At 41.6% G+C, this 25,221-nt stretch overlaps 3 protein-coding genes and 1 long non-coding RNA gene across 14 annotated transcripts in view; 1 reads left to right on the top strand and 3 right to left on the bottom strand.

The window, feature by feature from the left end:
* Positions 1-3,032: 3,032 nt before the first annotated feature.
* On the bottom strand, positions 3,033-5,773 carry CHCHD1 (coiled-coil-helix-coiled-coil-helix domain containing 1). Its single transcript, XM_086901112.1, has 3 exons — positions 5,588-5,773; positions 4,982-5,100; positions 3,033-3,832 (listed from the first exon to the last, which is right to left on the bottom strand). The coding sequence occupies exons 1-3, from the start codon at positions 5,727-5,729 to the stop codon at positions 3,722-3,724; spliced, it is 372 nt and encodes a 123-aa protein (XP_086757238.1). The 5' UTR covers positions 5,730-5,773; the 3' UTR covers positions 3,033-3,721.
* Positions 5,774-7,496: 1,723 nt separating this feature from the next.
* Positions 7,497-17,637, top strand: LOC111931077 (uncharacterized). 2 transcript variants are annotated; one of them, XR_015290200.1, is made up of 5 exons: positions 7,497-7,586; positions 8,507-8,611; positions 13,450-13,566; positions 16,016-16,063; positions 16,300-17,637. It is a non-coding gene; the product is annotated as an uncharacterized LOC111931077 (long non-coding RNA). The 2 variants fall into 2 exon arrangements; XR_002865444.2 differs by lacking the exon at positions 13,450-13,566.
* On the bottom strand, positions 13,744-19,731 carry POFUT4 (protein O-fucosyltransferase 4). The gene is made up of 3 exons (XM_023929427.2): positions 19,008-19,731; positions 17,095-17,720; positions 13,744-14,427 (listed from the first exon to the last, which is right to left on the bottom strand). The coding sequence occupies exons 1-3, from the start codon at positions 19,704-19,706 to the stop codon at positions 14,280-14,282; spliced, it is 1,473 nt and encodes a 490-aa protein (XP_023785195.2). The 5' UTR covers positions 19,707-19,731; the 3' UTR covers positions 13,744-14,279.
* A 1,736-nt stretch (positions 19,732-21,467) lies between these two features.
* Positions 21,468-25,221, bottom strand: part of SEC24C (SEC24 homolog C, COPII component) — a 38,646-nt gene continuing 34,892 nt past the window's right edge. For all 10 annotated transcript variants that reach the window (XM_086901064.1, XM_086901061.1, XM_086901058.1 and 7 more), the window contains 3 exons: positions 24,553-24,744; positions 24,041-24,130; positions 21,468-23,602 (listed from right to left, as the gene is read on the bottom strand). In XM_086901064.1, coding sequence (XP_086757190.1) covers positions 23,462-23,602; positions 24,041-24,130; positions 24,553-24,744 — 423 coding nt within the window. In that variant the 3' untranslated portion in view covers positions 21,468-23,461. The remainder of the gene's footprint in view (positions 23,603-24,040; positions 24,131-24,552; positions 24,745-25,221) is intronic.

The raw sequence follows: 25,221 nt of genomic DNA, 5'->3' as shown, positions 1-25,221 counted from the left end.
TACCTGTTCCTTGTGCAGCTTCTCAGCTCAGTCTAATGGGCATTTCCTATACTTGTATTCTGATTTTGGAGCAATGAACTCATGGTGTTCTACAGCATGAAACATGAAGGTCACCTTAAGAAATGAGCTCACTTCTGGCCAAGTCTGCTGAGTAGCACTTCCAAAGACATCTTCAGCAGAAAAACAAGGAACAGACTACTAAAAATCTACTGACTTGACAAAAAGCCTCTTTTTTTTCTTCCTTCACTTTTGCCCATTACTTACTTGATGTGACAGTTTTGTGTTGCCTCATCCTCAGTCACTTATCAAAGGCAAGAAATTTCCCCACATGCTGGATCTTTTACAGGAATCGCTAAGTGGTAGAAAGAAGCTGTTTCTGGAGTGGATTTGGCCAAGAATTACACTCAGATAATTAGAAGCAAATCTCCTATATCCTCATAGTCAGGGAGGCAGACCATCAGGGCAGCAGAGGATGGAAATAGCTTAGATACTACACTCACACTGTAACTCTCAGGCAACAGTATCACAAACAACAAAATAAAAATATGGGGCTGTGTGAGAAGTTAGAACCACTTACTCCACTGAACGCACAAGGAAAGGATATACTAGAAACAGGATCAGAAATTCTATTAGCATTCAGAGAAATTAGCTCCTTACTAGAGGTTGTTGATGCTCATTCAGAATTCCATCCCATGAGACACTCCCTGTTCAGGCCTCTGATGCACAAGGTTCAACACCTCTAGCAGAAGCCTGCACTGGATTTCTCTCACAGTATTTTCTAAGTTGCCTCTCTCTCAAGGCAAAGTTTTCTACATAAAGTGATTTAATAAAATAAATCAAGTAATTTTAAAGGAAACACAGACCTTTAAAATTACACAAAAAGCACACCAAAAGCAATACAAGTCCACGTATTCACTTAGAATTCTATTATTCTATTCACAATAGAAGTCCTGTATTCACTTTCTGGAAGAATGATGAACTGGGAAGATAGAGTGGGTTTTGCAGCTGTCTCCTCTCTGGCAGGTCCTTTTTTGGAACTATTTCCTTCTTAGCAAGACTCTTAATTTTTCTCGCACATTCCTTGAGAGAGGTGGATCTCAGATTCTCAAAAGTTTCTCATGACTACTCTCCAAGGTGGAGAAGAAAACCTAAAAGGGAATTCTATCAATATAACTACAGCAGTTTAGATCAGTAATATGTCTACAGACAAGGTAAAACATCCTGAACTTTCTTATATGGGCAAATTTGAAGTAGTTGTAAATATCTAAATCTGCCACTTAACAGTAGTCACTTTCTCACCCCTGATATATGCATAGTTCTATTACAGTAAATCTATGATTTCCTACAGAATCTGTCTTGATTTTGCCAGATTTTTCTGTAGTGACCCTTCTGAACAAGAAATGTCATCTTCTAAAATGTCCCTGGCTCTCTGGAATTCAACCTATTTCTCCTGAATTGGCAGGACAACTATTCATCAGGACCAGATGAAATATTAATGCTACCTCCACCGTGAAAGTGTAACAGGAGTAGTTCACAGAAATCATACTCAGAGCTGATATAATAGTCAAGCTATAAGGTAGAGGAATAAGATCAAGGAATTCCAGCAGATCTGCTTAAATCCTGTAAATCCGACTTAGGAGGGTAGAACAGCTAAGTCAGCTTTTGTTTAATTCTTTCCTCACCACGCAATCACATAGAGGTCTCTGCAGCAATGTTCTTAACCAGTGTGCTCAACAAAAGAACTGAAGTTTCTTTACCCTCCAGCATCAAACATCAACTCAGAAAGAACAGTGCTGTTCCCTGTGGGTACACACATGAACTACTAATGATCCTCAATATGAGCATGTCACAGAATGCATTTAAATACCCAAAATAAGCTTAATGGTGAGATACAGGAAAATGTCCAGCAGCTGAAATTGCCAAGGATAATCAGTAACTGGAGGGTTTTTGGTTACAACAAAAGAAGCAAAATAATTGCTCAAGTACTTTTCAAGGAAGCACTGTAAAACCTGGGTGCACCTGAAAAGCAGTTTCCTTCCTCTCAAAAAAATAAAAGGATTGGAAAATTTTAGCAGCGTAATTTCAGGTTTACAGTAGACATATAAAAGGTTAGACCAAACCCCAAACTGAATTTGTTAAGCTCACCATGAAGCAGTATAATGCAAAAATAGCTGTTCAGATTAGTGGGAGCTGTGCAAAATTTCAGAAGTAAAAATAGAAAAAGGTATTAAGTGTCTCTGTTACAGCCTCTTATGCAAGACTGTTCTTTGTAGACACTAGAAATTGGTACATTCAGCACAGGTGTTACATTAAGAGATGCATAAATACTTCTATTCCAAGTTTTAATACAAAGAAAAATCATCATCAACAAAAGTGAATCAGTTCCTCACTTCCAATCTACCTTGTATCCTCCAGAAATGAAGGAATAGCATAGTATTCCTTTTCATAGTGTCTTCTGGACAGAAAATGCAAAATGTCACAGAACCCAAGTGTTTTCCCAAACTCAGATGTTGATATTGTGTTCTTACTGACCCCAAGTCCTCTGAAATTCTCAATTATGCCATAATAGCAACAAAAGAATAAGCTACCCTGTGGATAATCCACTAATGAGCCACTGTAATTAACAGTTAAGTGAATGTTGCTTCAGGAACTTAAAAGCCTTTAACCTGACCAAAATCTTTGTGATGAACAGGTATCCAGAGGACTCAGATCCAGCAAACTCTACAGCCACCTGTGGCTAATCACACAGTATGTGTGTGCCTGACTCCCCTCTTATTTTGCTTTTTCTACACACCCAAAAGAATCACTGATATAAATGTTCTAACATTAGTCCTCCAAGACACTGCGTTCTTCCCACCAATTTGGTACTGGTCCCAAGAACCTGCCTGCTATAGTTTTGTGGTACTGTAGTGGTAACTGTCCCCCTCCCCCCTCAAATCAAAACTAAAAATTAATTACATTATTTCAATCATCAGTCCATGCTTGAACTTTCTCTCCCCCTTTTAGTTTTTTTACCCCAAAACAATGGAACATTTTGTTGTAGGTTATGAATTGCCCAAGTCAACACCAGTCTTGCTTTATTACAGTACAGACAAAATAATCAAACTTACATGGCACCATACCTGTCCCACCTGCAAATCAGAGGGTCTTAATCCCAAACTTCCAGGTTAAAGTTATATTTGATACTTACTATTGTATTACATATTAAGAAGGTATTTTGTTAGAGATTTTTCCTAAATTCTACAGCCTTTTTTTACAGCAGTGGAAATTAAAAATTTTCAAGTTGCACCAGATTGTGTATACACCCACATAAGAGTACAAACCGTCATACCATCATTACTATAAATTCTAACTAGGCTCAGTGTTCGAACTCACTCACTTTTTGATAGCAGCTCCAGAGCTGGGCAAGAAGCTTGCATGTGAAGAAGTCATCCCCTGTTAGGATATGCATTTAGATGTATGCCTAGAAGGTTTTATTTAACAGTGAGGACCTGAGTAGGCTAGCTGAACACCACTCTGCAGAAATCCTAACACTGCAAGACCCAAGAGTCTCATGAACAAAATCAGATGATACTCAAAATGGGTGGGTTTTGGTCTGGAATCAAAAGCAGGGTCAAGATCCACACACCACTTGACATCAAAAAAAATACTCGACTTTCTTCTTTTTTTGATCAAGACCCCAACTTTAATTGCTTGTCCACAGTCCCTTTTGTTAAGTACATCATACATAACGCGTGATCTGAGGAAACCTCTTCAGGAGCTTGTTCACTTTGCTTGAAGGCAAATTTCCCCTGGATGACAGGGTGTCGTCATTTTGATTCTTGTGCTCTTTCTGAAAAAAAAAAAAACTCCTCAAAATATTTTCCACAACTTATTTGCAGAGTTGATGCTCATTCCCAGAGACTACTACTAATTGTATGGGGACGTTTCTTTCAGAAAAATACTGTTTCTTTAAGGAACACTTACCATAGCACTTGGCTCAATAATCACAGGCTGATACCTTTAAATGATGCGACTAATGACTGACATCTTGTAAAGGTTATACCCTTCCATATTCTTAGTTAACAATGATATACACTTCTGGCAACAGTGCAGATTTTTTCTTTTATACTTTTCGTTATTCTTTGATCTTTGATTGATTCTTTGTCATCTACCAAATAAACTATGGATAGTTTTTCACTTATGCTATCAAACAGCAACAGTAAACAACTATTTAAATTATCACACTGTTACTGAAAGAAAATGGAAACCTGAAACCAGTTTAAGGACACGTTTAGTACATATACTTACCTTTAGTCTATTTTCAAAATTATTTTATTTCAAGCTTATAATATAGTATTATTATAATACATTAATATATAATACATAATAAAAATTTTCTAATTTTCAAAAAGTCTGAAATTTATTTTTCAAAAATGCCTAGCCTTCAAAGACAGAAATAAGTTGGAAAAGACCTCCAAGATCATTGAGTCCAACCTTTGACCAATGGCCACCTTGCCAACTAGACCATGGCACAAAGTGACACATCCAGTCACTTCATGAACGCCACCAGGGATGGTGACTCCACCATCTCCCAGGCCAGCCTGTTTCAATGCTTTAGCGCACTTTCAGTGAAAAAGTTCTTCCTGATGTGCAACCTGAACCTCCCCTGGCACAGCTAGAGGTCATGTCCTCTTGTCACATCACCAGTTGTCTGGAAAAGGCTGACCCTCAGCTGGCTACAGTGTCCTTTCCGTTGGTAGTAAAGAGCAGTAAGGTCTCCCCTGAGCCTCTTCTCCAGACTAAACAACCCTAGCTCCCTCAGCCCCTCCCTGAAAGAGCCTCTAGATCACTCTTCATCAGCTTCATCGCTCTTAGTTGCTCAAATGGGTCACAATCAAATTGTTCAGAGAACATTATTCTTACTGGTGCACAAAAATGACTGGAGGCTTCCTCCTTTCCTACTGCTAGCCTTTTAGAATACAAAAGAGGCCTTAATTACTTCTGCCTTTGCCACGCAGTCATAGAAGGTCCTGATCTCCTCGGCACAAGGTGTGTCGTTGAAGTCATTCTGTTTCCAGCAGGCCATCATGACTGACATTTCCGTAATGCACGTTGCCTCTAGAAGGGAAAGACATAACCAGAAATCTCAGGTGCTTGGGATTTTATGCAAACAACCTTCACAGTGCATAAATCTCCAAAGAAGTTTAGTACATAAAGCTCCGAGGAGTTTTAAAGTTTATCTTTACCTTCAAAGGGTAGGGACAGGTGAGAAAATGCACAACTAAAGATCTCAGCTTTGCTTTGGGCAGCGAAATTGTTGCTAACAGAAAGTGAACCGCTGCAGCCATCCAGCATCTGACTGAATTTTTAAGATAAAGGCAATGTTACGCCAAAACGTGTTTGACTCGCATGCGACACAGACTTAAGGGTCGCAGTGTGAGGAAGCGGTCCTTCCCACGGAACCCCCGCGCCAATTTCACGGCGCAGACCGGCCCCCCGCTCTTGTCCTGCGGAGCACAAGGCGCCGCCGAGCTCTGCCAGCAGCGCGGCCCCTCCGGGGGCACAGCGGCGGCTCCCGGCCTTCCCCTCGCCACCGGGAGCTCACCTGTCAGCTGCTCCCGGCGGTTCGCCACCTTGTCGGCCAGCGCCAGCGTCCGGGGCGGCCGGAGCGCCGGGGGCCGCTTCTTGTTCCGCCACTGCCCGGACACCCAGCGCGTCACCCAGGCCGGGTAGGCGGGCGCCGCCATGTCCGCGCTGGGGCGGCCTGAGGGCGGGGCGGGGCCGGGCCGCCCTCCCGGAGCGGGAAGCGGCCCCGCGCAGCCGCCTGCCCGCCCCAGCCGGCCAAGGATAGGCCCTGCCGCTGAGCTACTCCCCGGAACCGCTCCAGCCCAAACCTCCTCCTGCGGCAACGGTAACGAACGAAGGAGAAACACACTTCAGCCAGAGCAGCGGAAATCGTAATTGTTTCAGGTAATTCAGATGGAATTAAAGGAGTCAGAGAATGGGACTGGAAAGGAGCACAGTGCGTCATCTGGTCCAACCTCCCTGCTCAAGCAGGGTCCCAGAGCACACTGCACAGGACTGCATCCGAAATATCTCCAACGAGGGAGACTTCACAGCCTCTCTGGCAAAGAAGCTGTTTTCACGTTCAGGTGGAACCCCCTGTGCATCAGTTTCTGCCCACTGCCTCTGCCCTATTGCACAGCACCACAGAGAATTCCTGAATTCCTCCATCCTTTTGACGCTCTCCCCTCAGATACCGTAGACAGGGATGAGGTTCCTCTCACTCGTCTCTTCTCAAATTCTTCTGTAACTGCATGGAAACTCTTCTTGGTGTCTCCAGCTCGCATCACTTAGTTCTCAGCCCCTCATTTCTCTCCATTACATTACAGCTGGATCTCCCTTGCATTGTTCCTACTGCTCTTTTCAGGAAGATACTGAAACTGCTGCTGCTGAATTACGAAATGGTAGCTCCCACCGTTCCCACAGCCCCATAATACTCAGTGGTGGAAAAAACTCTTGCTCCCAGAAGTTTTCTCCCTAGGTCCTAGAAGTCCTCAACTCATCTGGCAGGTTCTGGAGTGCTTATGTCCTCAGCTGAAAAAGGCAGGCAATACAGAAGGCACAGGAACATTCCAAGGGCTGGGATACAAACAAGTCTCTGCACAGCAGGAGGGACAAGGTAGATGCAGAAAACTGAGGAGCTGGACACGAACACCGGGGACACAAAGCACTCAGGTCCTTGTCATGGAGCAGTTCCTGAATATGCCATTTTACCATTGTATCAGGAACAGCTGGAGTCCTCTGACCATACACAGAAGACTAAATAAAAAACAATTTTCTTTGCAATTTTTTTTTTTCCATAGGACGCTGATTTGGATTAAAATATATTCAACCTCCTATACATAAAACCCAAAGCACTCCCCTTTGCCTAGTAATGGAAGTTAACAAGACTTCAGAAATTCTGTTAACTTGAGCTAAACATCACTGGACCTATACCACAATATTCTCAATATGGTTACTAGAATTTACTGTATCTGCTGACAATAAATCCTGGTATATCCAATTTTATAATTATTTTTGTGTTACTTTTAAAATAGTATATACTTAGAGTCCAAATTAAAGAGTATGAGAAGACACGTTTAAATAAACCAAAGATTTCTGTTTAGTTCTCTTCTGGGAGTAAATTTTCATCTCTTCAGGTCCAGTCCAATTCCAAACACTTTCTGGAAGTTCTGAAACATTTTGGTAAGCAGGATGTTTCTCTATTTCAATTTTTTTCTGAAAAGACAGGAAACAAGCTATCCTTTGAGCTTGACTGCCAGTAGAAAAGAAAGAAAACAGGGTGACACCTTCAAATTAGGCCAGAAGGCTTGCAGTGTGCAGCTCTGAACAATGGAGATTTTGAAAATCTAAGACAGGGACATGAAATACATTTCAGTATTCTAAGTTCACGTGAGGTTCAGCTACTCTTGATTTTGCATCTTCTAGCTACCCTTCTTATCTACTGCTAGCTACCCGCCTTCCCATGCTGCATTTGCCGCCTGCATGCCTAACTAGATCAGCACAGAAACAGTAACAAGGAAAGGCAAAAGTACTAGGAGGTAAGAAAAGATGAACTGCACTCCTTGTAAATCAACTCCCTTTTTCCAAATTACATTAGCTAATGGTGGCAGCACCTTCACGTCCTTTCACCTTCAAAAGCTGATGTCTCATTTAAGTAATTCCAAGAAACATGAGGGGGGGGGAGGAGTGGAGGCTGAGAAACAGAAAGGCAAACTTACACAAGGAGAATTTTAATAGCTTCCTGTAAGTTACTGTTGTCTGCATTAGAACTAATTTTTTGGCATCAGTCCGGTATTGGAGCATCAGCCTTAGAGATTCCTAAGCAGACAGAATAAGGTACATGGCGGTGTCTGCACACACCATGCAGAGATGTCTGAAGCAGGACACAGTTTTACTATTAAACATTATTTTTTAATATGACATATTAATTTTAAGGGAGAATGTGGAACTACAAAAGGGCTGTGTTACTCAATAGCCAAATGTCTCTACAGCCTGTATTTTGTATAGCTGATAGCACCAAGTCACTAATGGATGAGACAGAAGTGTTGACTTTACAGGGACAGTCAGAAACCAGATTTCCTCAACAGTGAACCCCGGAGATGTTTTACTGTGAATGCTGAAGGAACAGCTATAAAAACCATGTGAAACTTTAACTTGCACTAATTAGCATTTACAGCTTTTTTTACTGCATCAACACATTTAAAGCTGAATCCTAGCTTGCATTTCAGCTGGTCAAAACCAAAATGAACCACAGAGCTTAAACTATTAATACTAGATTTGAAAAGAATATATATCACAACTGAATAAAGGCCACATATGGTAATATGGTAAATGCTGTGCCACAATTAAATACAAAGCTAACAATGCTGTGATAAAATGCACCCTTTAAAATGAGACTGTTATCTTAAATACCTCTTTAAGAGATGAGAAATTACACCATGTATTCTTTACTTTCTAGTGTAGTTATGTAAAACCTCCAGATACTGCCTAAAACTCAGGGGATGAAGCTAAGAAATCAGTTGTGTTGGGAAAAAAGAATGGAGTTGATATCCACGTCTTTGAGGTAAATTTCAGTATATTCACATAAATTTATCCTGAATACAAGATCCTGAACACAGTCTTCCTCATACCAGTTCATAATGCCCTCACCTACCACACTTCGTTCTCATCTGTCTCACCCTGACCTCTTTAAAACAATTTAATTAGAGATGCCTTAAAACTTAAAGCACTTCCACTTTAACTTTAGTAGTGAAACTAACCAGTTTGCTAAGATTCCAGATGGATCAGACTTAACTCCTGCCTCCTGAGCTATTGTGTTTGGACAGTATTAGCACTTAATGCTCTTATTAGCACAATGCATTCATGCACTCACAGCGTGCCTCACCCCATCCTAACTCCCAAACCAGCCCTTATCCTGTGCTATCTCAATCAGATTAGCTGCCCTGCATTTTTCTGTCAACCTGAGTAGTTCTGAGCTGCCATACCTAATCCCTAATTCCCAGGATCTAGGAAATTCAGCCCATTTCCACTGCAAATTACCTGTGCCTCCTTATTTGCTCAGAGATGCCACAAAGTATTATCATCTGCTCTGATCCATTTCAAGATCCCCAGAACCATCTCTAGCTGAGACACTTGCACATTAAATGTGTCTTTTCTGCAGTAAAAAATGTATTTAACAGCACACAAATGCTAGTGGTGTCCAAGCTCTGGAACAAATCCTGCAGCTCCATTCCTCTCCATCCTTCCTAATGTCTCTGCAGGGCCATAGATCTCTCACTGCCAGCTCTGAGACAATGAACCATAAAGAGAAGTACAGTTTGTTAAAGCCTGATGCAGGCTTTGGCTCAGTAGGTCTATCACTAAAAGGATTTTGTCTCTGATTAATTTCAACCTGTCAGTAGAGGTCTCTGGGCAGAATGAAGGAACCTGCCACCCTGTATATTTCCAATTAATATAACTTCCCAGAAGGTGCCTGGGCTTCCATCAATAACCTTAATTAAGTACAACCAAATAGATGACAACTAATGATTAAGGGAGTGGCTCTCTTGGGACCATGGCAGAAAAGTGTCTATGGCAGGAAAGTAAATGAGGCAGATGGCTGCTTGTCTTACACAGCAGTGCCTGTTAAAACTCTGATGTCTCTGATGGCTGAGCTCCAATTCAATTTATCCTGTTCCCAGTCATTTAGAAGTTGTTCTTCCATACCACCTAAAACTACCCTCAGTCAAAGTGCAAGAGGGGCCTTTCTGCTAATTCTCCAGCTGCTGCTGCAATTTGCCATTTCCAGAGAAAGCAGCTCATTTTCCTTTCCCTCTAAGCATATACATCCACTGTTGCTTGGGTTTCATTCTACTTACCATTAGAGAGGATCCAGAGATCTTTTGGTCTGAAAATTACTACAGTGACTGAAATAAGAAAAGGCAATTCTTTCTGAACTCCTTCTGAATTCTAGAAATCATAATGTTAGGTATCAAATCAATATTCTTCAGCAAGGTTATGTGCTTCCTACAAATTGCAGTCTGTGCTAAAGGACAGAAAACACAGACTACTAGCTCAATAAATAAAATAACTGGCTTCTAACGGGAAAAATAGGCAGCATGTGGTATTACAGTTTTGGCAGAAGAATGAGAACTGTGGCTTGTCCAATCAATGCAATGCATTGGACTGCTAGATTTTTAACCTTCACTCAGCTATTTTTTTCTCATCTCTCACCTCTCAGAGGGCATAAATTTATTCTAGCTTGTCAAGTAAATTCTGAGACACAGCATCAATAGAATCTACTGCTGTTTCATGTGAGCAGTAATGAGGAGATATTTATTTTTAGAACATTAATGCTAGTGAATAAAGCTATCCTGACAGCTTTGAAAGCCTTCCTCTAGTCACACAGTAAACAGGCACAATGTATGACAAGCAGTGAAGCCACTCACTCTATTCTGTAGGATCCTGCCAAAGCGTTTGTACAGGTAATCATCTTCAATATCTGGTATTTTTGATAAATTCCTGATTAATCTCAGTTTTTATGAATATGGGTACCTGCACTGTAAGAACATGATTAAGATAAACGCTGAATCTATTATGTTCAGTCTGAGGATCACATAGCCTTCCAGTAGTCACAATATGAGGGATGACATTAAGCCACCATCTTGCTGGTTTGGATTTAAAGCAGAGAGAAATCCAGTTAGCAGCCAAGAACATAAATCAGGAGCCTTTTTCCAAAATAATAATGCTGTAGTGACTTTCTTCCTTGCATTAGTAGAAACACAGCCAGACGGGTAAATTGAATTCACTTTGGCTATGACTGGCAGTACACATTGGCACTGTACAGCAGTCCTTTCCAATGCATTATTAAGTAAATTAATTGCAAACTCTTCAAGGGTATGAGACCCAGCTTCTCCTCCTGTCTCCTCCAAATTACAGGAGAGAATGAAAACAGAGCCATGGCAAAATGTTTACTCAACATTTTGTAGTCCTTGCTGTGCAGAGCAGTTGATGCTGTGAAGGTCAGTCAGCAGCCTCGAACACAACTGCAATCACAACTCTTTATCCAGCTGGGCAGGATTCCCACCTCTCCTGTCCCTGCAGAGTTTGCCTGGCAGCTATACAAAATATTCACACCATGCACTGAATAAATATTCCAGCCTTAATTCTTGCCCACCATACATAAAAAGTGAAATAAATTCACTGTACTAATAGAGGCAATGGACACACGGTTTATAAATCACAGACGTATTGTGACACAGAGGAGATGAAAGCTAGTATGACCTATTACTACAGAAAAAAACACTGCAGATACAAAAGAAACAAGGCATGGGTGAGCTTCACAGCTAAGAGTGGTAGCTATTATTCACCTTTTGAGAAGCTCACCACCTCTAAGACTGTAAAAAATAGGTAAACCTAGGGAGACACTAAAAACTCAGAAAACAAAGAGTCAAATGACTTGACTCAACTACAAACTGGAAGTTGTACTTTGAAAACCAGACAAAACCCACAGAGTATCTGTAATGAAGATACATACCCACTTTAAGAAGAGAAATGACAATCAGAAAAACTCATGCTTGGCAACAGTCATCAGGCTCAAAGGAACAGCCTTTTGTAGTACAGACACAGAGCAAAGCAACAAAGAAACCCTGCAGGACTAACAAAATAACCTTGTCAGCCGTTGGTTGAAATATATGGAGTACAGGAAGTAAATAGTTGTGAATTGGCAAATGAACAAAGCAGGGCCCCAAGGAAGAAGCTTTTACCTACTTTGCTAGCTACTCTTCAGCTTGTACCACCACATCTTCAATGCTACTGTTAGCTGAGAAACATGCTCATGTTGCTGAGCAGGAAGACAAAATGGGGCTTTGGACATCACTCATCAAGGACTAAGCAGGTGCTGATGAACGTATTTATACTGGTACTTCCTCCTGTTACTCCTGTAGGGACAGTGCATTAAATGTAGCATGTCTAATTTTGGCAACAGCAGGTAAATTATAATAAAGACCTGGAAAATATTATAAAAGCTGCATTTCTGAAAAATCTACTTAAATTAAAGGATAAAATAGTAAAAGCAGCATATGCTAGTACCTGGTTCTTATTTTTTATGTTTAGCACAAAAAGCAAGATCACAATTTCTCCTCCTGGCTATTCTACCAAACACTTGAATATGAAAGTGTTTTGAGATATAGCTAATTAAGAGAATGCAGTTAAACAAGACAATTATTTTCTGTACAGAAACGTGAAATGAACTAACTGAAGGCATTAATTCAAACAATTTACTTGAATTTCATTAACTTGTTTAGTAGAAGTCAATATTCAGAATTAAAGCAGCCTTAATTTGCTTTATCTTAATTTACTTCTCAAGCAACTGGCCTCTTCAATTCCAAATACACATCTGTAATTTTTCATCTGATTTGAATAATCCAGTTTACCAGTTAACTCAGATATATTGTCTTAGGTATTCACGTCTCCTGAATAACTGAAAAAGGAACTTAAACTGATAAATGCATTTTAGCTGAAAAATCACTTGTTACTTCGAGAAGAGACATAAAAACTCATTCTTCTTGTAAAATCAATTAGGTACAGTGCATGCATTTTTTACATTTAAAAAAATACAGTGATTGTCATGGATCTGAAGTCTTTTCTGTCAAGGTGCCCAGATTTTAACATGACAATATTGTTATGTCACCTGAGAGGCAAACATAGAGATGATCATTACCTGTACTGGCATTATACCTGTAATACCATATCTATAACATTATGAAGGGGAATTTAAGGGGAAAGAAAAAGCTATTAAGTGACCCATACAGCACTAAGCAATAGACAGGGATGTAATTACAGAGAGAATGTAGAGTCACTAGTTTTACTACACCTAACTTACTGACAGACATCAGACTTCACACAGCAATGCATAAACTGCCTTACAAAATCAAACTACACAACAGACTGTAGACTTTCATCACCAACAATCTGTCTTAAGCACAGATAAACTCTGGCTCTTTAGGCAATAGTTAAGTTCTGAAGAAGGAGGGGAAATGGAGAAAGAAAGTAGCATTATTCCATTAGAGACATGACTGCAGTGTGGCCATATTTGCCTGTGCTTTTGAACCTGTGACACTGAATTAATTAGCTTCCCTTCACTGCAAGATCAACTGTTTCAAAAAGATACCCACAATGGCAGGGGACAGTGGAGTTTACTTATACCCATAAGCAATACAGGCTATGCAGCAAGGAAGATCTATCCACATGCTGTCACTTAAGAACTCTGGTCACACACAAGGATCACAATGTGTTATGATTGGTAGAGATACAAAACCACCCCAGTGCACCTGGTTCAGCATACAAAGACTTCAAGACTTGTATCCAAATTGCAGAGACCACTGGAAAGGTACCATTGTCAAATTGTATTTCTCTTTGCAGAAAGCTGCACATACTCAAAAGGAAAAAATCCAAGGCCTCTGAATTGCTAGCATTAAAGAGATAACAATAAGTCAAAATTACAGATTTCTGATGCAATTTTGTTCTACACAATACCAGGTAATACACTTTCTGGTGTGAAATACTTTGTTGAAAGTTGCAACTTAAATAATTTGTTCTACCATCCCACTGTACATATGTTCTCCTAGGTCATCAAAAGAGGAAAATTAGCAGAGAGTTAAGTGACCTGCCCATAGTTATTCAGTTACCTTGTAAAGGAGGAGTATTTGAGACATGTTACTTGGGGAGAAGAGACTTTATTGCAGCAATTTCATAAGGCACGACTCCTCTTCACAGATGTGTCTTTTCTCATTCCTTCACTGGAAAAGCCATTTGTTAATAGCAGCTAAAAGTGTATCTTAATGAAGAGAATATGTGATTGATAAAATACTTTAAAAAAAGTACTAATATTCTGAAGACTTAAAAAATCCCTGAAATAACTTAGGGCACTTGAGCAAGAGCCTGAAGTCATGTAAGACACAAGATAAGTATAGCAAATGCAAAAGGAGAGTAAATTCCTCTTTTGCACCACATGTTGACACCTGCAAGTCAGGAGTGGCTTCACACCACAGAGCTGAAACCCAAATCAAAGCAGTTGCTAACATTTCCACTGCCGAAATCCAACCACAACAGAAACTTACTTCCTGCACCAGAAAAAATTGTCTCTGTGAGAGGTTTTTTGGTTTTTATCAAGGCAAACATTTGAAGTGAGGTAAGAATTCACAGACTCAACTTTCAATGCAATTTTCAAATCAAGCTTTTACAAAGATAGGTCAGTGTTGCCTCGTCCTCTTGAGAAAAATCTCATGCATGTAGTCCCAAAATCTTCCCTGATGAGACTCATTGTGGTGAATCATAGCAGTGAGGGCCTCACCCTGATCAAGGCTTTGCCAATAATCCTGTAGCCACATTTCTTTCCAACTGAAACAAAAAAAGAGACACCATCACAAACAATAAAAAAAACCAAATTAGTCTGCAGCTGTAATAGCACTGAAACCATATTTTTCTTTCCATTAAGACAAAAATAGGCCCAGAGATGGTAATAATAATATAAATGCCTGAATAAGGGCACATGTTTGGAAAACTAGCCTACTTGCATAAAGCATTACACCCAAGATTAAGTGTCAGAAAGGAACAGAAAGAAAGAAAACACTTGCAAGATGAGCTCTATGGAAACAACACCAAAAGGAATTCCAATATCCAAATGAAGACTTTATCAAAAGGAATTTTAAATTGCTGATATTCTTTCTTTTAAGAAAATAATTTCACTCTAATTCTGTAAATTGGGAAAAATCAGTATCCCAGGATGAACAGGACTATACAAATCACCAGAAACTACCAATTACATACACCTGAAACATTCTGATTATGAGTTACAGATTTATCCTTCATCCTGCATGATCATGGGATTCTGTTGCAAGGACTACCCTACACCTGGCAAATCTGATACACTGTTGACATTTTTCTCATCAAAAATAAACTGTGACGTAAATATAAAATAGAACCAGCAAAACCACGATGGTTTCACAATTCCTTTATCAAAGGAATACTGGTTTCTCTTTTCCTATGCCACCACAGATGAAAACTTTTGGTAACTGAAAAGAAACTGTCACTCAGTCATCTTACAGTTACATTCTCAAACATCCTATATTTGGAAAAGGAGCCCTTATCAATGCAACAAGCCAAACACTTCTCTTACAAAGATGGGAGTTTGAGACTAACTGGAGATTCTGGTTTCCCCATGATAGATACTACACTCAGCAGCAGCTGCACTGCAACACAGTTTTCTGTACAAAGGAGCTAAGAATTCAATAGATTATAGTGACTGACCACAGCCTGACACATACAACTGCTTGTTCTACAGGTTTTTTTTCCTTAAGCTCACTTGGGTGTGAAACCCAGCAGTCCAAATACAAGTGTGGCTGCAAGCATGAGGATTTAGAAACCACATCTCTACACATACAGCTAAAGGTGTAACTGCTCCAGCTACACAGAGAGAATTCTGACTGCAGCAGCATTCTGGCAATTCAGCATATCTATCGACCCTAAAAACAAATTACATCTGGGAATAAGGGTTACAGAGCATGCAAATGTGTAGTGTAACCTTACTGTAACTGAGTACATGCTTTAGCATAAACTCCTTTCTAGTCCTCTGAGTTCAGAAAGCTCCAGAACCACAAATCACAGTGTGTTGACAGACCTTGCATGATGCATATAGTCCATGACTTGTATCCCCACTAGATCTGTTTCATTCTTCCACAGTAATATTTTCTAAAGTACCAAAACACTCCACTGACTGGCCCAGGAGGCAATCATCTGAATTGATCACACTGTTAAATAACATTACTGTCAAACTCAGACAAAATATGGGCATGCTTAGCTAATACTTTGATGTCAATTTTATGCTATTGTCACACCAGTTGGAATTATAAGTAATCGTGTCCCATTTTGCAAATAAAAATGGTTAAAACTTAGATTCTTATCAGATATAAACTACTGTATTTTACAGGAGATGTCCACGATCATCCCCTGGAAATTATGGATGCATGTCTATTAAGTAAGTAGCACTGAAGGTAAAAAAACTATGTAAAAAAAAAAAAAAAAGTAAAAGCTTTCCTGGAACTATTTTTCCAGACACATCTCATGCCTACAAATGTGGAGAATAATAATGGGTACTGCAGCTTGAATTATGTACCAGCTATTCAAAACTCCCTGCTGATGACCCCTGTGAAGAATGATGGAAGCACCTGAGCTTGCAAGTGACACTGACAGCAACTCTGTGTGCCTTCACAGGTACTTCTCTACTGCCACCTGATGCTCAAACAGAAAACCTATGGAAAAGCAGGAATACTTCGACAGAGTAGGGTGCTGCATAGAACACTACAAAGAACATTTTGCTACCGAGACTGAGAAAAGGCATTACTATGAAAAAGGTCCAGTAAATCAGTCAACCAACAGACAACAAGGGACAAGAATCTACTCAGTCTATTCTCTGTCCTGCACAGTCCCTCTCCTAAATAAGTGGGATGGCATCCTTGAACATAGCCAGAGTTTTGTCACACAAAACAGCATTAACTTCTGTATTCTGGGTGAGCCTAATTTCTGGGTGAGCCTAATTTCTGGGTGAGCCTAATTTCTGCTCTGAAGTCTACAGGAGTCAACCAGGCCTGCAGTGAACACTGGCATCTCCATTCTCAATGCATTACTTTGTACGAAGGTATAGAGCTGCTTTTGCCTCAGGGCTGCCAAGTGCTTTACCATCACTGTACTGGAAAACATCCATCCCTCAAGCAAAGAGTCTAAGATACACAGAGGGTAGCCCCATTGCCTGAGGTAACAGAGCATTTTAACAGAATATTCTGAGTATCGCACACTCGTGTTTCAACTGCTAACACCACTGTGCAAGCCTCTTGTTCAGCCTGAGAGTTACACAGGATTAGCAGGACTCCTACACCACCCATAAGATATACTGTAGAATGTAACTGGAGACATAACAAGAGCTTCTTTAAGTACAAAGCATTATTAAAGTTACATCTCCTGCTATTTGAAGTTTTTTTTCCTTCAAAAAGCATAATATTGGCACATTACCTGTCTCCCTCAGAGAGGTCTTCAACACTTCCAAACCCAGGGGTTGGCATAGGACACCCCATGTGCTTGAACTGAGCTATATGAGGTTTGGGAGCTGGAATTTTTCCACGAGACTTCTTGTGTTTCTGCTCCTCTTTGACCCGGGTGTTCTCCTTGTCACAGATGAAACACTCAAAGCCATTCAGGTAATTGGGCAGAGTCATGTCATTCACACCCCACTCCCGCTTCTCCAAGCTCTCTAGCAAGAACTGGTTTTTGATTCCACCAACATTTTTATATTCTAGATATTTCAAATATTCCTCCCCATTCTTGTCCAGGAAATCAAGGTACTTTGCCAACTCTCGGGGGCTCTCAAAATCATCTATAAGAATGATGGAGAGGTTGTTTGGCATCCAGTCCCGCACAGCTGGGGAGCCTCGGTACACTGGGACAGCACCCAAGTGCATGGGACGCCACAGCTTCTCTGTCATGTAGTCGTCACATATGGCATTCTCCAAGGCCAGATGAAACTTGTACCTGGCAATAAAAGTCATAAATTCAGAATCTTCTGTAGTGGCTGTAGAAGTGTCTCTAAGTCGTTCACTGGGGAGCTCACGGTTATGCAGGCATTTCCCATAGGAGTCAACCTAGAAGAGCAAACAGCATCTTTACAAAGTGATTTGTTCCCCTGGAATCTGCTTTCAGACCTTGTAGTTCTTGTAAAATTCCTAACTTGGATCAGTTCTCAGCTACGCTAATTTAGCTTCATTTTCACTCCAAGTTCTTTCCCTTGAGACTATTCCTAGAGCCCCAGTTCTATGAGCTTTAGAGAAAACCAAGTGCTGAGTTTCAAAAGCAACATTAGCCACACTATAGACTGAGGGGCGAGGGGAGTGGACAGATGCCACCCAAAAATGTATTTATTACCAGATAAATCAGAAACTGACAAGTAAGAAACAGTATTTAACTCTATGTCAATTTAAACATCCTCTTTCCACTTAAGAGACCCAGTGCTTTTCCAAACAGTTGTTACACAGGGTTCCAGCCTGTCTCAGCAAGCTGACAGAATTTTCTGTTTGTTAGACTGAGAAAAATTGATGCAGAGAGCTAAAAGAATACTGTCTAAAAATACAAGACAACATGCTTGAGCTGGAACCTGCACCATACTTTGAGAAGACAGTAATTCTTTAAAAATTCTTTTGCCTTTGCTTCACTACTTAGTACATGTTGATCTTACACAATAACTGAATCATGACCAATAGAAACAACAGAAACCACAAGAAAAACAAGTCTCTGGCAAAGTCTAAAACCAGATTTTTTTTATTTTTTTTTAATCAATCTAATATCCTTCACAATTTTTAAGAGAAAAGTATATTCAGTATGCTTTTCTCCTGCTTGGAAGAAACTACATTTTTTTACTTTATGAAGCTACTTAACGTCAGCTGTACAAGACATGATAGAAACAACACGGTCCTACCACAACACAGGCAAGGAGCAGACTCTCACAACAGAGCAACCCGCCTTTAAATTTCACTCCTGTACTTCCTAACAGGAGTGAGGCTTGTAAAGGGACAGCCTTCCTGTATGCTAACTTCAAAGTCCAGAGATTTCAGCAACTTCTATCACTTGACCCACAAGAACGAGCTTATTCAGGCTTTGCCCAGCTTTTGACTGATCCCGAGTGCGGTCAACTCCACATCTAACATCTGCATCAGTCCTACCTACTGACACGCGGTGTAGTCTAGATCACGCTTTGGGAAGGAATACAACTAGTTTTTCTGTCCAGCTTGTAGTCAGCATGCATCCCGTTATGATTCGTGTCTTGGCTAAAAACAAGGACAAACAAACCCCATTAAAGGAGGCGGCAGAGCGGGGCAGCCGGGTGTTGCCAGCTCCGACAGCAGCAGCACGGCACGGCTTCCCCGCGCACCTACCTGGATGTGCTTCATGAGCTCCCGCACGTAGCGGTCCCTGTCCGAGGGCACATCGCAGTGGGACTGCAGGTACAGCACCGGGCCGTAGCCCTTCCGCCGCCACGCGTCCTTCTCGGCCAGGGCCACGGCCGGGGCCCGCAGGTACCCGCTGCCGGGCAGCCACTGCAGCGTCAGCGGGTAGTCGGACTCCCGGCGGAAGGTGGCCGTGTAGTTGAAGAGCCGGATGCCGGGCGAGTGCGAGAGCACGTAGTTGTTCATGGGGGACTCCTCGTGGAAGAGCGCCCAGGTCTGGTGGGGCAGGCGGGGCAGCGGCGCCTCGTACGCCCTGAAGTCGGTGCCGTAGAAGATGAGCGCCTTGGTGCGGCGGTGCCGGGCCACCCGCCGGCTCCGGGTGACGAGGCAGGAGCCGCGGGGGCAGTCGATGCGCTCCGTGTCGCCGGGGAAGTGCGGGAAGAGGCTCCCGCTCCACCACAGCAGGATGGGCAGCGCCTTGTTGCTCCGCGTGTCGTTGTTGCCGGGCCCGCGGTAAGACGCGGCGGCGACGAAGGCCGCGCCCGGAGGGACGGCGTCCTGCGCCCACCCATCCGCCCCGCAGGGCTCGGCCGGCCCCTCCGCGGCCAGAGCGGCTCCCGCGCTCCAGAACAGCGCCAGCGTCAGCCACGGGCCCGCGGGCCCCCAGCCCAGCCCGGCGCCCCCCATGCCCGGCCCGCCGCCCCAGGAAGCGGCGCCGGGCCCCGCCCGCGGTGGTGCCGTCACGGGGCGGGGAAGGCCCGGGCCCGGGGCCGGGCGGGAGCGGCGCCGCCTTCCCCGCCTCTCTCCGCCAATGCACCTCTGAAGCGCTCCGGAGGGACAGCGACACGTACCTCCGCTCAGGCGACAGCTGAGCCTTGCTGCAGCGGCTCGACGAGGTGAGCTATTCGCAGCTCCCTCCCAACCCCAGTGTACAGCGGCTGAAGCTGCTGTAAACCTCTCTGCCTGCACCGCTCCTGCATCCGTCTGTGCTACCACCGGCCCCCGCAGTACCTGCAGCTGACAGCGATAAGGCCGAGCTGGCCCCCGGAGGCACAGCATGCCGCGACTGAACGCACCTGCAGAGAGACGGCTCCTGGACCAAGCAAGCTGTCAGCTGTTACAAGAAAGAACACCCAGCTCAGCTCCTGCTGGAGACCATAAAGGGAAGGAACAGAAAACACCTTTTACTAACAAATCTTCTGTTTGATTTTTGGGGTTTTTTTAATATCTACAGATAGTTTTAAAACTCCCTTGAAAGCTGCTTTTCTATACCAACGTTGAATAATTCCTACAGTATTAAAATACTCTCTAAATGGGAGAGTGGTTTGGGCTACGCTATGTAAATCCAACAGACATATTCTAGAATTACCACTCAGTTGCTCAGTTACACAATTGCTAAAAGCTTCACATTAACTTCTTAAGAGGTAATATAATATTTATGAATTATCAGTTATAATACAGGACATTAGGGACACAAGGCAAAGTAGTATTCTTCAGCTGTGTGAGAAACAAGTTAAAGAGGGAATAGTTTTCCTTTCCTTTGTAAAGCTAGGCGTAGACACTGCTTGGGCCTGCTCCAACAGCAGCATCCTCTACTTGGGCTCGGAGAGAAGGTAACAGACATGGGCTCTCCAAGGAATATTTCCACAAGCATCAGAACGTGCTGCACAATTTACTCCAAACGATTAATGTACAAGATCCACAAGGCCCATCACTATCACACCAGTTCTGTGGCAGATACTGGACATAATGTACATTCTACAGGAGAGGAATCTCAAAAATATTCTACAGCAAATTTAGTATTATTGGATATTTAGCAATGATTGTCTTGTGCTTTCATACAGATTTGTTAAAAGGTTATCAGCAAACTGTACAACAGCAATATTCACAGGTACAGTCAAGATAACACTGCCAGTTCACTCTGAACTTTATTTTTGCAATTAGCAACACTCCCGAAAAAAAACTCCACAACCCAACCCCCCAAAAAACCTAACACCCCCACCCCCCAAAAAAACCCAACAGAAAAAAAAACCCACCCAACCAATTCAGCCAGGTACCCTTAACTCTGAAATATGAACTCTTTCTTTTAAGATTACAGAAGTCATTAACTTGACATTGTCACAAGGCAAGGGCAACATTTGCCTAAGTAGGCCAAAAACCCCCCACCCAATCAATGACTCAAGTTGTGTTAGCAAAAAAGGCCATTTCGTTGTAAAATGGAAGTTCAGACAGGGCAGACAGTCAAAAACCAATCACCTAAATAAAGGAACACTGAGATTAAACAGTACCTTCTGTCTGTTGACTCTTGTTGAATTTCTTATCATTCAGTGCAAATAACAACGACAAAAAAAGAAAGACTGAACTTGGTTAGTAGAAGATTGGATTGTAAAGGATCAATGAGCTAGACTTGCAGCCCTTCCCATTTCCCCCCTCCCGCAAAATACAGGGTTTGGAAAAATAAGCAGTGTTTATTTACTAACAATGACATAAAATACATCTTAATATATTTTTATTTCTTTACAAATTAAAAGATGCATTGGAAAAACAAGTGAAGAAAATGAAAGTTTCATTCATGATTTCATTTCCACCCCCACACCCCCCAATATTAATACTATAAATTAGTATTTGTGGAAGTCTGTGGTTGCTGTGCATTATATTCCTGGGAAGCTCTTTTTCCCCCTCTGATTAAAAATCCTCTAGATTTTTGGTTGGAGGCAGTACGTGGAGTAAAGTCAGCCACATTCATACAAAAACACTGAAAGTTCTGTCAACTACATCTTGAAAGAGTTTCTCCATTACAATTTTCATGTTCCCCTTTCTCTGTAGTGATGGGAGGGAAGACAAACTAGCAGCATTAGAAGAAAAATGGATTTATATACATGCTACAGGATATGGAACTAAAACCACAGCCAAATATTTTTATATTAACAAGGACTTTCCTATGAGATATTAAACCCAAATAACATGTTCTCTAATCCATCCACATTCTTCCTTTCACTTTTAGTACTATTGGCAGCTTTAACTCCTGGGTATTGGAAGAACACCTGTTAAGTGTTCAAGTTAAAATATACAAGCCCCCTTTCAAAAGTGAATAAACGAAGCCCTTAGAATTCTGAATTACACTAGCTCCCTCTTCACAGGAGTCTTCTCATCCACCCTTGCAAAACGGAGCAGCAGAGCAGCCAAAGTGGATGGATTAATCTATCTGAGGTATTTTAGTTTAACAAACAGGCTTATAAAAGGTTTTGTGCAAGCTGATCAGTAGATAGAATGTGGAGGGTATAAACATCCAGTAATGAAACTCTTTGCTATGGCCCAGGTGCTGTCAATAACCTAAATCAGGTACTTGCAATACCTATTACAGTACAGTCTAAATCTTATGTTTTTGTATCCCCTTCCTTGTATTCCAGGGTACAAAACAATCTCAAATTCACGTCAGTATAAATGAAATTTCTGCTTGTTTGCTATGATTCACAAAAATATGGTTGAAAATGGCCACTTCCTTATCATCCAGTTCCTACACAGTCCCCCATCACCTTGTTAAAAGTATTTTCTGCTTAAGGTTAAGAAACTTTTGTTCCCACCACCATCTGACAGACAGGTAAACTCTGCAGGAGAGGTCATGGAACATGGAACATGACTAGGACAATACAGAGCTGTGCAATGAGAAGGAAAGGAGTCACCACACATGTCAACAGGAAGTACCGGCTCTACCCCTACACTGCTCAGAAGCTGTTGATTTTTGCCCACTTAACTATCAATTACTCCATTACAGTTCTGCACAGCAACTTACAGTATGGGAAGATTGCAGAGAGAAGTTTGCCCTGCTGCCTCCTGGCTTACCACTCGTTTCATTTTTCATGGCTTTCTGGTTCAGACAGCCACATGATAGATCTGTGCTCTGACAGATCATGCTTCCCTCTTCAGAGGACACACAAAATGTTTGGCTGCTCCAGCTCCCATCACCTGACCTGCCTCTTGTCCTCCCCACCTGTGCATCCTCTTCACACTTGGAGCATGCACACACACCCACGCAAATGCACAGCAGCTACCAGAAATTTTGAAGAGTTATCGCTTTTTCACCCAATGTTGAATCATGTACAGTGAACTGAAAAAAACCCTACATTCATTACAACAGGATTAGCGAGCATGGGGTGGGGTGGGGGGTGAACTCCTGCCAAGCACAGGAAACAATTTAAATGCAAATAAAAGACCTGGTATCAAAGGCCTTTTTTTTTTGTTTTAGCCCTCACCAGGAAAATATTTCATCTCTCATATGGGATTGGGAAAGGTTGAAAGGATTTCTGCTTATGCAATGTGTATTAAAAATTATGGAATTGTACAGATTTCTATGTTGTCCTTTCTGAGGGCGCTGGGCCTTCTGATCAGGTCATTAGTGGAGACTGAAATGTCACTGCCGAGTTCTAGCACCACTCACTCCTCTAGCTCAGTAGCTGCCGAATCTCCTTGTGCATGTGACACAGGAAGTCCACATATGAAGCCCCGCCACTCAGGCTCTTGTCCTCCACTAGAAAGTGTTTGAACAGCATTTCCAGCTTATCTTCTTGCTTCACAATTATCAACTACAAAAAACCAAACAAAACAAGAGCAAAACCAACAGTGAGTAGCTATTAGAATTAATCTTCATGGGGAAAAATAGAGCAAAAAGCTAAATGCTCAAAACCCCAAAGACAGCCAGATTCACAGCATATATGGCTTATATGCTTCAACTTGTGTAACTCCACTGAGTTAAGCCTCAGTCCTTTCTAAACAGAAGGAAAATACCATATATGTGGTTTATATAGTAATATATTGTAATAGGTCTGAAAAAAGAAAAGTTTTATAACTATGGTAAGTACAGAACTCCAAATCTAATGAAATTTGTTTTCAGTTTCTTGAAAACTTTGAACAACATTTATGAGGTTGGGAAGAAAAAGCTCAGGACTGCAGCATTACCAGGCATCACCTGACTCTACTAAGAAGGAAGGGGATTTAAAGCTGTAAATGGGGAACATTTTTACCTTCATGTAGCGGGATCTCTGCCCTTGAATCATATCAACAATAGATCGCACTTTCTTTGAGAAGGGGTTTTCCATGACTGGCAGGGTACTCTGGAATGAAAGATATCCAATCCCCATTAGTCTTGGGAAGTAGAGCAGTGTTAAACAAGTCAGCAGTTTTGGCATACTGTATAAGGGTAGAGAAATATCTACGCCCATTAGCGTACAATTTCTTTGACTTCAACTACTTAAAAGAGACTATAACATGAAATCAGAATTAAAGATCAATTATTTATTCCATTTAGATATCAACTGTTCTCTTCACTATTACTAGTATGATTTGTCAAATAAACCTAGGTTAAAGCATGCCTGACATGCCCAGACTATCAACATTTCTGCTAGTTTCACACAACTGTGCTTCTCTCATTTCACTTATGAAAAATGAGACGCTATCTTTTCTACTGGCTTCCTCATGGTTTTAGATTTTGGGTGACTATCACAGATTCTATCTCCCACACTGTCATCCAGCTCACCAAGGCATTGCTAATTTGACTGAAGGATGAAACTCCGAAGAGGTTCTGGATCAGGCCTTGCTGCACACTGACTCCCACCCACACAAAGACGTTCAGCCCATTCTCCAGCAGGTAGATGTCACCCTTGGAGAGACGCTCCTCAGAGTTCCGAATGGCTGCTGGCAAGGAATCACTGTCGACATCTGCTTTGGTCTGTTTTACAGGGAAATAAAAATTAAAGTAAAATAAAGGTTAAAAAAGAAAGAACATCTTATGAAGTCCTGAAAATTTCTTCCATGAAGACCCCAATGATTTTCTCATTTCTAGGTCTCTCAAGACTGCAATAATTGTGACTGAAGTAGCATCTTCTTACTCAAAGTGACACAGAAACAGTTCAGAGACTCTTGGTCAACAAAAGAGAACTTAAGGCTTCTGTGAAAAGACTCAAGTTCAAGTATCACCTCCTGGAGTAGGCATGCAATTAGTTTTTAGTATTATTTCAGCAACTATGGTAATGAAAACTCAGAATAGTACATGGAGCTGCCTTGCAATGACAAAAATTACTACAAAAAATTGTAAGCTTTAGGAGTTTTTAAAAAGACTATGAAACGGTCAAAAGTGTCTTCTTTGCCACTAGTCATACGCTTACAGCTCAGGAAAAATGTATCCCCCAAGAAATTCACAAGATGC

Source organism: Cyanistes caeruleus, chromosome 8, assembly GCF_971803275.1.
Source record: "Cyanistes caeruleus chromosome 8, bCyaCae1.hap1.1, whole genome shotgun sequence".
Taxonomy (NCBI): domain Eukaryota; kingdom Metazoa; phylum Chordata; class Aves; order Passeriformes; family Paridae; genus Cyanistes; species Cyanistes caeruleus.
The sequence above is the reverse complement of the archived record's forward strand: the minus strand, read 5'-3'. Positions and strand labels throughout refer to the sequence as shown.

Coding starts and splice junctions, on each gene's coding strand:
- CHCHD1 (XM_086901112.1), bottom strand. CDS start 5,729: ATGGCGGCGCCCGCCTACCCGGCCTGGGTGACGCGCTGGGTGTCCGGG. Junction 5,101..5,587: donor CCGCCGGGAGCAGCTGACAG/GTGAGCTCCCGG, acceptor TTTCCCTTCTAG/AGGCAACGTGCATTACGGAA. Junction 3,833..4,981: donor ACTGCGTGGCAAAGGCAGAA/GTAATTAAGGCC, acceptor TTTTTTTTTCAG/AAAGAGCACAAGAATCAAAA.
- POFUT4 (XM_023929427.2), bottom strand. CDS start 19,706: ATGGGGGGCGCCGGGCTGGGCTGGGGGCCCGCGGGCCCGTGGCTGACG. Junction 17,721..19,007: donor AGCTCATGAAGCACATCCAG/GTAGGTGCGCGG, acceptor TTGCTCTTCTAG/GTTGACTCCTATGGGAAATG. Junction 14,428..17,094: donor GACCTCTCTGAGGGAGACAG/GTAATGTGCCAA, acceptor TTTTTGTTTCAG/TTGGAAAGAAATGTGGCTAC.